This window comes from Oncorhynchus masou, chromosome 24 (assembly GCF_036934945.1).
Source record: "Oncorhynchus masou masou isolate Uvic2021 chromosome 24, UVic_Omas_1.1, whole genome shotgun sequence".
NCBI classification, from domain to species: Eukaryota; Metazoa; Chordata; class Actinopteri; order Salmoniformes; family Salmonidae; genus Oncorhynchus; species Oncorhynchus masou.
In genome coordinates, this window is record NC_088235.1 from 25,584,141 (window position 1) to 25,597,264 (window position 13,124).

At 50.1% G+C, this 13,124-nt stretch overlaps 1 protein-coding gene across 2 annotated transcripts in view; it reads left to right on the forward strand.

The window, feature by feature from the left end:
• Positions 1 to 13,124, forward strand: part of LOC135511930 (fatty acid synthase-like) — a 57,875-nt gene that overhangs the window by 28,667 nt on the left and 16,084 nt on the right. For both annotated transcript variants that reach the window (XM_064933458.1, XM_064933459.1), the window contains exons 15-26: positions 7,860 to 7,975; positions 8,271 to 8,446; positions 8,549 to 8,740; positions 9,050 to 9,130; positions 9,318 to 9,503; positions 9,676 to 9,855; positions 9,936 to 10,139; positions 11,195 to 11,511; positions 11,673 to 12,074; positions 12,283 to 12,447; positions 12,527 to 12,642; positions 12,838 to 12,992. In XM_064933458.1, coding sequence (XP_064789530.1) covers positions 7,860 to 7,975; positions 8,271 to 8,446; positions 8,549 to 8,740; positions 9,050 to 9,130; positions 9,318 to 9,503; positions 9,676 to 9,855; positions 9,936 to 10,139; positions 11,195 to 11,511; positions 11,673 to 12,074; positions 12,283 to 12,447; positions 12,527 to 12,642; positions 12,838 to 12,992 — 2,290 coding nt within the window. The remainder of the gene's footprint in view (positions 1 to 7,859; positions 7,976 to 8,270; positions 8,447 to 8,548; positions 8,741 to 9,049; positions 9,131 to 9,317; positions 9,504 to 9,675; positions 9,856 to 9,935; positions 10,140 to 11,194; positions 11,512 to 11,672; positions 12,075 to 12,282; positions 12,448 to 12,526; positions 12,643 to 12,837; positions 12,993 to 13,124) is intronic.

A 13,124-nucleotide genomic window follows, 5' to 3' on the forward strand; every position in this document is an offset into this window, starting at 1 on the left:
GCTGCAGGTTAGACTACACGCTATATAGACAGCACCACACGCTCTGCTGCAGGTTAGACTACACGCTATATAGACAGCACCACACGCTCTGCTGCAGGTTAGACCACACGCTATATAGACAGCACCACACGCTCTGCTGCAGGTTAGACCACATGCTATATAGACAGCACCACACGCTCTGCTGCAGGTTAGACTACACGCTATATAGACAGCACCACACGCTCTGCTGCAGGTTAGACTACACGCTATATAGACAGCACCACACGCTCTGCTGCAGGTTAGACCACACGCTATATAGACAGCACCACACGCTCTGCTGCAGGTTAGACCACACGCTATATAGACAGCACCACACGCTCTGCTGCAGGTTAGACTACACGCTATATAGACAGCACCACACGCTCTGCTGCAGGTTAGACCACACGCTATATAGACAGCACCACACGCTCTGCTGCAGGTTAGACTACACGCTATATAGACAGCACCACACGCTCTGCTGCAGGTTAGACTACACGCTATATAGACAGCACCACACGCTCTGCTGCAGGTTAGACTACACGCTATATAGACAGCACCACACGCTCTGCTGCAGGTTAGACCACACGCTATATAGACAGCACCACACGCTCTGCTGCAGGTTAGACTACACGCTATATAGACAGCACCACACGCTCTGCTGCAGGTTAGACTATAGACAGCACCACGCTATATAGACAGCACCACACGCTCTGCTGCAGGTTAGACTACACGCTATATAGACAGCACCACACGCTCTGCTGCAGGTTAGACCACATGCTATATAGACAGCACCACACGCTCTGCTGCAGGTTAGACTACACGCTATATAGACAGCACCACACGCTCTGCTGCAGGTTAGACTACACGCTATATAGACAGCACCACACGCTCTGCTGCAGGTTAGACTACACGCTATATAGACAGCACCACACGCTCTGCTGCAGGTTAGACCACACGCTATATAGACAGCACCACACGCTCTGCTGCAGGTTAGACCACACGCTATATAGACAGCACCACACGCTCTGCTGCAGGTTAGACCACACGCTATATAGACAGCACCACACGCTCTGCTGCAGGTTAGACTACACGCTATATAGACAGCACCACACGCTCTGCTGCAGGTTAGACCACATGCTATATAGACAGCACCACACGCTCTGCTGCAGGTTAGACCACATGCTATATAGACAGCACCAGACGCTCTGCTGCAGGTTAGACCACACGCTATATAGACAGCACCACACGCTCTGCTGCAGGTTAGACCACACGCTATATAGACAGCACCACACGCTCTGCTGCAGGTTAGACTACACGCTATATAGACAGCACCACACGCTCTTCTGCAGGTTAGACTACACGCTATATAGACAGCACCACACGCTCTGCTGCAGGTTAGACTACACGCTATATAGACAGCACCACACGCTCTGCTGCAGGTTAGACTACACGCTATATAGACAGCACCACACGCTCTGCTGCAGGTTAGACTACACGCTATATAGACAGCACCACACGCTCTGCTGCAGGTTAGACTACACGCTATATAGACAGCACCACACGCTCTGCTGCAGGTTAGACCACACGCTATATAGACAGCACCACACGCTCTGCTGCAGGTTAGACTACACGCTATATAGACAGCACCACACGCTCTGCTGCAGGTTAGACTACACGCTATATAGACAGCACCACACGCTCTGCTGCAGGTTAGACCACACGCTATATAGACAGCACCACACGCTCTGCTGCAGGTTAGACCACACGCTATATAGACAGCACCACACGCTCTGCTGCAGGTTAGACCACACGCTATATAGACAGCACCACACGCTCTGCTGCAGGTTAGACTACACGCTATATAGACAGCACCACACGCTCTGCTGCAGGTTAGACTACACGCTATATAGACAGCACCACACGCTCTGCTGCAGGTTAGACTACACGCTATATAGACAGCACCACACGCTCTGCTGCAGGTTAGACCACACGCTATATAGACAGCACCACACGCTCTGCTGCAGGTTAGACCACACGCTATATAGACAGCACCACACGCTCTGCTGCAGGTTAGACTACACGCTATATAGACAGCACCACACGCTCTGCTGCAGGTTAGACCACACGCTATATAGACAGCACCACACGCTCTGCTGCAGGTTAGACCACACGCTATATAGACAGCACCACACGCTCTGCTGCAGGTTAGACTACACGCTATATAGACAGCACCACACGCTCTGCTGCAGGTTAGACCACACGCTATATAGACAGCACCACACGCTCTGCTGCAGGTTAGACCACACGCTATATAGACAGCACCACACGCTCTGCTGCAGGTTAGACTACACGCTATATAGACAGCACCACACGCTCTGCTGCAGGTTAGACTACACGCTATATAGACAGCACCACACGCTCTGCTGCAGGTTAGACTACACGCTATATAGACAGCACCACACGCTCTGCTGCAGGTTAGACTACACGCTATATAGACAGCACCACACGCTCTGCTGCAGGTTAGACCACACGCTATATAGACAGCACCACACGCTCTGCTGACAGCAGGTTAGACTACACGCTATATAGACAGCACCACACGCTCTGCTGCAGGTTAGACTACACGCTATATAGACAGCACCACACGCTCTGCTGCAGGTTAGACTACACGCTATATAGACAGCACCACACGCTCTGCTGCAGGTTAGACTACACGCTATATAGACAGCACCACACGCTCTGCTGCAGGTTAGACTACACGCTATATAGACAGCACCACACGCTCTGCTGCAGGTTAGACTACACGCTATATAGACAGCACCACACGCTCTGCTGCAGGTTAGACTACACGCTATATAGACAGCACCACACGCTCTGCTGCAGGTTAGACTACACGCTATATAGACAGCACCACACGCTCTGCTGCAGGTTAGACTACACGCTATATAGACAGCACCACACGCTCTGCTGCAGGTTAGACTACACGCTATATAGACAGCACCATAGACAGCACGCTCTGCTGCAGGTTAGACTACACGCTATATAGACAGCACCACACGCTCTGCTGCAGGTTAGACTACACGCTATATAGACAGCACCACACGCTCTGCTGCAGGTTAGACTACACGCTATATAGACAGCACCACACGCTCTGCTGCAGGTTAGACTACACGCTATATAGACAGCACCACACGCTCTGCTGCAGGTTAGACTACACGCTATATAGACAGCACCACACGCTCTGCTGCAGGTTAGACTACACGCTATATAGACAGCACCACACGCTCTGCTGCAGGTTAGACTACACGCTATATAGACAGCACCACACGCTCTGCTGCAGGTTAGACCACACGCTATATAGACAGCACCACACGCTCTGCTGCAGGTTAGACCACACGCTATATAGACAGCACCACACGCTCTGCTGCAGGTTAGACTACACGCTATATAGACAGCACCACACGCTCTGCTGCAGGTTAGACTACACGCTATATAGACAGCACCACACGCTCTGCTGCAGGTTAGACCACACGCTATATAGACAGCACCACACGCTCTGCTGCAGGTTAGACCACACGCTATATAGACAGCACCACACGCTCTGCTGCAGGTTAGACTACACGCTATATAGACAGCACCACACGCTCTGCTGCAGGTTAGACCACACGCTATATAGACAGCACCACACGCTCTGCTGCAGGTTAGACTACACGCTATATAGACAGCACCACACGCTCTGCTGCAGGTTAGACTACACGCTATATAGACAGCACCACACGCTCTGCTGCAGGTTAGACTACACGCTATATAGACAGCACCACACGCTCTGCTGCAGGTTAGACCACACGCTATATAGACAGCACCACACGCTCTGCTGCAGGTTAGACTACACGCTATATAGACAGCACCACACGCTCTGCTGCAGGTTAGACTACACGCTATATAGACAGCACCACACGCTCTGCTGCAGGTTAGACTACACGCTATATAGACAGCACCACACGCTCTGCTGCAGGTTAGACCACATGCTATATAGACAGCACCACACGCTCTGCTGCAGGTTAGACTACACGCTATATAGACAGCACCACACGCTCTGCTGCAGGTTAGACTACACGCTATATAGACAGCACCACACGCTCTGCTGCAGGTTAGACTACACGCTATATAGACAGCACCACACGCTCTGCTGCAGGTTAGACCACACGCTATATAGACAGCACCACACGCTCTGCTGCAGGTTAGACCACACGCTATATAGACAGCACCACACGCTCTGCTGCAGGTTAGACCACACGCTATATAGACAGCACCACACGCTCTGCTGCAGGTTAGACTACACGCTATATAGACAGCACCACACGCTCTGCTGCAGGTTAGACCACATGCTATATAGACAGCACCACACGCTCTGCTGCAGGTTAGACCACATGCTATATAGACAGCACCAGACGCTCTGCTGCAGGTTAGACCACACGCTATATAGACAGCACCACACGCTCTGCTGCAGGTTAGACCACACGCTATATAGACAGCACCACACGCTCTGCTGCAGGTTAGACTACACGCTATATAGACAGCACCACACGCTCTGCTGCAGGTTAGACTACACGCTATATAGACAGCACCACACGCTCTGCTGCAGGTTAAACTACACGCTATATAGACAGCACCACACGCTCTGCTGCAGGTTAGACTACACGCTATATAGACAGCACCACACGCTCTGCTGCAGGTTAGACTACACGCTATATAGACAGCACCACACGCTCTGCTGCAGGTTAGACTACACGCTATATAGACAGCACCACACGCTCTGCTGCAGGTTAGACCACACGCTATATAGACAGCACCACACGCTCTGCTGCAGGTTAGACTACACGCTATATAGACAGCACCACACGCTCTGCTGCAGGTTAGACTACACGCTATATAGACAGCACCACACGCTCTGCTGCAGGTTAGACTACACGCTATATAGACAGCACCACACGCTCTGCTGCAGGTTAGACCACACGCTATATAGACAGCACCACACGCTCTGCTGCAGGTTAGACCACACGCTATATAGACAGCACCACACGCTCTGCTGCAGGTTAGACCACACGCTATATAGACAGCACCACACGCTCTGCTGCAGGTTAGACCACACGCTATATAGACAGCACCACACGCTCTGCTGCAGGTTAGACCACACGCTATATAGACAGCACCACACGCTCTGCTGCAGGTTAGACCACACGCTATATAGACAGCACCACACGCTCTGCTGCAGGTTAGACTACACGCTATATAGACAGCACCACACGCTCTGCTGCAGGTTAGACTACACGCTATATAGACAGCACCACACGCTCTGCTGCAGGTTAGACTACACGCTGTATAGACAGCACCACACGCTCTGCTGCAGGTTAGACCACACGCTGTATAGACAGCACCACACGCTCTGCTGCAGGTTAGACCACACGCTATATAGACAGCACCACACGCTCTGCTGCAGGTTAGACTACACGCTATATAGACAGCACCACACGCTCTGCTGCAGGTTAGACCACACGCTATATAGACACACACAGGAGGTGGCTCCACTCATTCACTACTGCTGTGAATACACAGTGTCACAATGTGACCGTTTTCTCCTCTCAGAAACACACACACCTGACATGTATGCACATACTTACAGTTGAAGTCGGAAGTTTACATACACTTAGGTTGGAGTCATTAAAACTCATTTTTTAACCACTCCACAAGTTTCTTGTTAACAAACTATAGTTTTGGCAAGTCGGTTAGGACATCTACTTTGTGCATTACACAAGTAGTTTTTCCAACAATTGTTTACAGACAGATTATTTCACTTATAATTCACTGTATCACAATTCCAGTGGATCAGAAGTTTACATACACTAAGTTGACTGTGCCTTTAAACAGCTTGGAAAATTCCAGAAAATGTCATGGCTTTAGAAGCTTCTGATAGGCTAATTGACATCATTTGAGTCAATTGGAGGTGTACCTGTGGATGTATTTCAAGGCCTACCTTCAAACTCAGTGCCTCTTTGCTTGACATCATGGGAAAATCAAAAGAAATCAGCCAAGACCTCAGAAAAAAATTGTAGACCTCCACAAGTCATCCTTGGTAGCAATTTTCAAACACCTGAAGGTACCACCGTTCATCATTACAAACAATAGTATGCAAGTATAAACACCATGGGACCATGCATCCGTCATACCGCTCAGGAAGGAGACGTGTTCAGTCTCCTAGGACGTACTTTGGTGTGAAAAGTGCAAATCAATCCCAGAACAACAGCAAAGGACCTTGTGAAGAAGCTGGAGGAAACAGGTTCAAAAGTATCTATATCCACAGTAGAATGAGTCCTATATCGACATTACCTGAAAGGCCGCTCAGCAAGGAAGAAGCCACTGCTCCAAAACCGCCATAACAAAAGCCAGACTACGGTTTGCAACTGCACATGGGGACAAAGATCGTAATTTTTTTCTGGTCTGATGAAACAAAAATAGAACTGTTTGGCCATAATGACCATCGTTATGTTTGGAGGAAAAAGGGGGAGGATGCTTCCAAGCTGAAGAACACCATCCCAACCGTGAAGCACAGGGTTGGCAGTTGTGGGATTGCTTTGCTGCAGGAGGGACTGGTTGCTTCAATATACACTGCTCAAAAAAATAAAGGGAACACTAAAATAACACATCCTAGATCTGAATGAATGAAATATTCTTATTAAATACTTTTCTTTACATAGTTGAATGTGCTGACAACAAAATCACACAAATTATCAATGGAAATCAAATTTATCAACCCATGGAGGTCTGGATTTGGAGTCCCACTCAAAATTAAAGTGGAAAACTACACTACGGGCTGATCCAACTTTGATGTACTTGTGTGGGTTGTAGACTCAGTCTCATGCTACCACTAGAGTAAAAGCACCGCCAGCATTCAAAAGTGACCAAAACATCAGCCAGGAAGCATAGGAACTGAGAAGTGGTCTGTGGTCACCACCTGCAGAACCACTCCTTTATTGGGGGTATCTTGCTAATTGCCTATAATTTCCACCTGTTGTCTATTCCATTTGCACAACAGCATGTGAAATGTATTGTCAATCAGTGTTGCTTCCTAAGTGGACAGTTTGATTTCACAGAATTGTGATTGACTTGGAGTTATATTGTTTTGTTTAAGTGTTCCCTTTATTTTTTTGAGCAGTGTATCTACCATCTATTTTGTGAAGTGCACATCTCAAGACATCAGTCAGGAAGTTAAAGCTTGGTCACATGGGTCTTCCAAATGAACAATGACCCCAAGCATACTTCCAAAGTTATGGCTTAAGGACAACAAGGTCCAGGTATTGGAGTAGCCTTCACAAAGCCCTGACTTCAAACCTATAGAAAATGTGTGGGCAGAACTGAAAAAGCGTGTGCGAGCAAGGAGGCCTACAGACTTGACTCAGTTACGCCAGCTCTGTCAGGAGGAATTTATTGTGGGAAGCTTGTGGAAGGCTCCCTGAAACGTTTGACCCAAGTTCAACAATTTAAAGGCAATGCTACCAAATACTAATTGAGTGTATGTAAACGTCTGACCCACTGGGCATGTGATGAAATAAATAAAAGCTGAAATCAATCATTATCTCTACTATTTTTCTGACATTTCACATTCTTAAAACAAGGTGGTGATCCTAACTGACCTAAGACAGGGAATATTTGCTAGGATTAAATGTCAGGAATTGTGAAACTGAGTTTAAATGTATTTGGCTAAGGTGTATGTACACTTCCAACTTCAACTGTATCTGTTGTGGTCATTACTCTGTGTGAAACTGCTCTGTCTCCCCCTGCAGGCGATCCTGAAGCGCAGCCTGAAGCCCACGTGTTCCATCCTGCCCCTGATGAGGAGAGGCCATGCCAACAACCTGGAGTTCTTCCTCTCTCACATCGGCAAGGTCTACATGAACGGGTCCGTCTGCTGACATGCCATGCCTCTAATGTCATCATTATGCAACTGATGCACTTCTATTCTGAACCTAATTCAGCTTTATATGGTGTTGTTGTTTTAATAAAGACACCAGCTATGTTCCAATACTGCAAGATGGCATTCTGACCTTGCTTTGACATAATGTTAATCTCATAAACTCTGATGGTCCATAGTACAAGCCAAAACATGCATGTAATAAAATGTTTAGTTTTGAGTCCTAGAAAAGCTATACTTGTGTCAGATGCCTCAATACCAAGCATCTCTCCTTTGTGTCCAGGATCAACGTGGCCAGTAAGCAGCTGTACCCGCACGTGGAGTACCCGGTGCCCGCGGGCACCCCTCTGATCTCCCCCCTGGTGCAGTGGGATCACACCCAGACCTGGGATGTACCCAAGGCTGAGGACTTCCCTGCTGGTTCTGGAGGGTCCACCTCAGCTACCATCTATAACATTGGTGAGAGACATGCATACACCGACACAGAACACACACATACAAAGTTGTACGTCCACACACACTCTATCGGACAATAACAGAGTTGTTCTCCTCTTCCCCTAGACATGAACCCAGAGTCTCCAGACTACTATATGATTGGCCACTGCATCGATGGGCGTGTCTTGTACCCGGCCACGGGTTACCTGGTGCTAGCCTGGAGGACCCTGGTGAGGAGCCTTGGAGTTGTCATGGAAACCACCCCTGTCAACTTCGAGGACGTCACCATCCACAGGGCCACCATCTTACCCAAGACTGGTGAGAGAGGGATGGATGAAGGCAGGGGAGGTATTCGATCATGGGTTGTCTGTTTGGGTTGTCAATCTTTTGCTGTGGTTCATTGCTGACCTTCAATGTGCACTCACCCGGTCTCTCTCCCTCTCCCCCACACCCATCCCTCTCTCCCCCCTCCCTCTCTCTCCACGCGCTCTCTCTCTCTCCACACCCTCTCTCTCTCCCCCCACGCTCTCTTTCCACGCCCGCTCTCTCTCTCCCCCCACGCTCTCTCTCTCCCCCCACGCTCTCTCTCTCCCCCCACGCTCTCTCTCTCCGTCTTCTCTCTGTCAGGTTCAGTCCAGTTGGAGGTGCGTGTCATGCCCGCCACCAGTCGGTTTGAGGTGTCTGAGAATGGCAACCTGGCTGTCAGTGGTATGTATACTCTCCTATAAGCATCCAAGATAAATGTTTGATTTGTAAATCAGGATGGTTTCTACATGCTCTGTTACATGCTAATAACTACTGTATACACAGTCACTATGAACTCTACATGCATGCCTTCTCCTTGGTCCTCCACATGGTCTCTCACCTTATCCCATGCTCCTCGCTGTCTGTGCAGGCAAGGTGAGCATTCTGGAGGACTCTGCTCTGGACTCATTTTGCTCTCAGATCGGTAAGCCTGTCGCCGGGGACGACGGTGACCCCGAACTGCGCCTGACGGCCCATGACATCTACAAGGAGCTCCGTCTCCGCGGTTACGACTATGGCAAGACCTTCCAGGGCATCCTGGAGTCCAACAATGCAGGTGTGTGTCTGTCAGAGAGAAAGACTCTGTGAACCTCTTTATGAAGGCTTATTTCCTACTGGGTGGCTACTAAGATGGGTCGTTCGTTGTAGTAAGTACTAGAAGTTGTTTTCCTCAGTCATTGGTTGATTCCCTCTGATCTTGCTCTATCCCTGTCTGTGATTGGTTGTAGGTGACAGTGGGAAGCTGCAGTGGACCGGTAACTGGGTGACCTTCCTGGACACCATGCTGCAGATGATCGTGGTTGGCCTATCAGGACGCAGCCTTCGCCTACCCACGCGGATCCGCTCTGTATGTGTGGACCCCAACATCCACCAGGAGAGGGTCACTGACTATGCAGAGGGGAAGAAAGGTGTGTAACAACACACACTCGCTCCACTCAATATTAAGTGTGTTTATTATTTCCTCTGACTGTTCCCTCTCTCATCCCAGTGGTGGACGTCCACGTCAGCCGTTGCCTTGACAACATTGTGGCCGGCGGAGTCCAGATCTGCGGCCTGCACGCCACGGTAGCGCCGCGTCGTCAGCAACAACAGAGCCCGCCCACCCTGGAGGAATTTGTGTTCGTTCCCTACCTGGAGACAGAATGCCTGTCAGCCAATGACAAACTAGGAGACCAACTAAAGAACTGTAAAGGTTAGATGTCTACTTCCTGTTGCCTTTATCATCCCAACAGTGAGAAAATAATTTGACTTTCAGCTTCACTGTTTTAAAATATGTATTGCAGCCCTTACCTATACAGCCCCTACCTATACAGCCCCTACCTATACAGCCCCTACCTATACAGCCCCTACCTATACAGCCCCTACCTATACAGCCCCTACCTATACAGCCCCTACCTATACAGCCCCTACCTATACAGCCCCTACCTATACAGCCCCTACCTATACAGCCCCTACCTATACAGCCCCTACCTATACAGCCCCTACCTATACAGCCCTTACCTATACAGCCCTTACCTATACAGCCCCTACCTATACAGCCCCTACCTATACAGCCCTTACCTATACAGCCCCCACCTATACAGCCCCTACCTATACAGCCCCTACCTATACAGCCCCTACCTATACAGCCCTTACCTATACAGCCCTTACCTATACAGCCCTTACCTATACAGCCCCTACCTATACAGCCCCTACCTATACAGCCCCTACCTATACAGCCCCTACCTATACAGCCCTTACCTATACAGCCCTTACCTATACAGCCCCTACCTATACAGCCCCTACCTATACAGCCCCTACCTATACAGCCCTTACCTATACAGCCCCCACCTATACAGCCCCCACCTATACAGCCCCCACCTATACAGCCCCCACCTATACAGCCCCTACCTATACAGCCCCTACCTATACAGCCCTTACCTATACAGCCCCCACCTATACAGCCCCCACCTATACAGCCCCCACCTATACAGCCCCTACCTATACAGCCCCTACCTATACAGCCCCTACCTATACAGCCCCCACCTATACAGCCCCTACCTATACAGCCCCTACCTATACAGCCCCTACCTATACAGCCCCTACCTATACAGCCCCTACCTATACAGCCCCTACCTATACAGCCCCCACCTATACAGCCCCTACCTATACAAATAATACTAAAAATAATCACAAAGGGTTAAATACTGTCAATCTAAGTGGATTCCTTTTTAAAATACAAGTTCTGTGTTTCATGCATCTCTCCAGGTCTGATCCACAAGCTGCAGAAGAAGCTGGCTCCTCAGGGCGTCAAGCTCTCCATCCCTGGTCTAGAGGGGGTGTCTGGCCCTGCTGTACCCAGCCCAGAGCCCTCTGAGCCTGGCTTGCTGCGGCTGCTGTCTCTGCTGTGCGGTCTGGAGCTGAACGGTAACCTGCGGTCAGAGCTGGAGCAGACTGTTGAGAAGGAGAGGGCTTGTCTCCTCCAGGACACCCTGCTACATGGACTGCTGGACGGCCCAGCCCTCAGACACTGCCTGGACACAGCCCTGGAGAACTCTACCCCCGGGAAGATCAAAGTCTTGGAGGTGAGCTAGACTCGTGATACTACAAAGCCTTTGTCTGGGGACGCGATAAAGAGATTTAACAAGAAGAAAGTGACAAAGAAAACATATTTGAATGAATCTTTAGTTCTTCTCCTAGACCATCAGGCTCTCCTCTCTAACCCGGCTCTGTCTCTCCCCGTCAGGCTCTCTCCAGCGACGGTCGTCTCTTCTCCCGCGCCGTGCCCCTCCTCAACATCCAGCCAATGCTCCGCCTTGACTATGTTGCCACGGCAATGACCCTCGACCTCCTGACCCCTCATCAGACCACCCTGGACGCCCTGGGAGTCACAGCGGCACAGTGGGACCCCCACCAGGGCCCCGTGCCCGGGGGAGAAGTCGGAGGGGCTGACCTGGTGGTGTGTAATCACGCCTGGGGGCCCCTGGGAGTCGGGGCAGAGGTGGTGGTAGAGAACCTGGCCTCTGGGGCCAAAGAAGGGGGCTTTGTGATGCTCCACACCCTATTGAAGGGAGAGACTCTGGCGGAGACCGTGGCCTTCCTCACCTCCAAGGACAGCAAGACCAACCATCAGAGACTGTTCTCGCAGGTCAGTCACACTGCAATGGACAACCGAAGCCCATAACTATTCTTAGCCCTTAGCTACTCTTCAAGTATCATAGCAGGGCCCTATCAGCTTCAGGCAGTATTTAGTGAGGATCCATAAACTGACCATACAGTCACCTGTGACCGTTCTCTCAGTGATGACCTGTTATGATGTCTAATCCTGCAGCTGTTCTTCTCCTCCTATTCTCTAGGCTGAGTGGGAGAAGTTGTTCTCTGATGCGTCTCTCAAATTGGTGGCTGTTAGGAAGTCCTTCTATGGCTCTGCCCTATTCCTGTGTCGCCGTCGGTTACCCAGCAAACAGCCCATCTTCCTGCCTGTTGACAGCATGGACTACCAGTGGGTGGACACACTCAAGGTGAGGGAGTGTGGCTCTGCGTCTGTGTTAACTCCTTTTTAAGTGCTTATAAGCCTTTATAACTGTCTCTCCTCCCCAGGCGACGCTGGCTGAGCCCTCGGACTCTCCGGTCTGGCTGACTGCTACCCAGACCCACTCTGGGGTGGTGGGCATGGTCAACTGTCTGCGCCAGGAGCCTGGTGGCAACCGCATACGGTGAGATGAAGCCTGGTTTGAAACAAGCCCGCCCCTTCCCCTAGACTGTTGATCTGAAAGGATTGAATTGGTATTAGCAGCACAGTTGTGTACGCCTTAAAAGCACAGATGTGTGTGTCTGTGTATATATTAGAAAGGTAGTAGCTTGGCTGTGAATCACAGACTAAAGCTGTACCTCTCTCTCTCCCCCCACAGGTGTGCATTTGTGTCCAACCTGTGTGAGTCCACTGTGGGGCCCACCCTGCAGCCTACCCATAGTTCCATGAGGTCTGTGCTGGAGGGAGACCTGTGTATGAACGTGTTCAGGGATGGACACTGGGGAATGTTCAGACACCAGCTCATCTCTCAGGGTACGACAACACGCTGCCATCTCTCTTCTCACACGTTCAGTTATTACATAGGAGCTTGATGATATAATTATTCCCTAATGATAAATACTAGAAGAGTTGATGTCAGACTAGCCCTAGGCTCAAGAATACCAA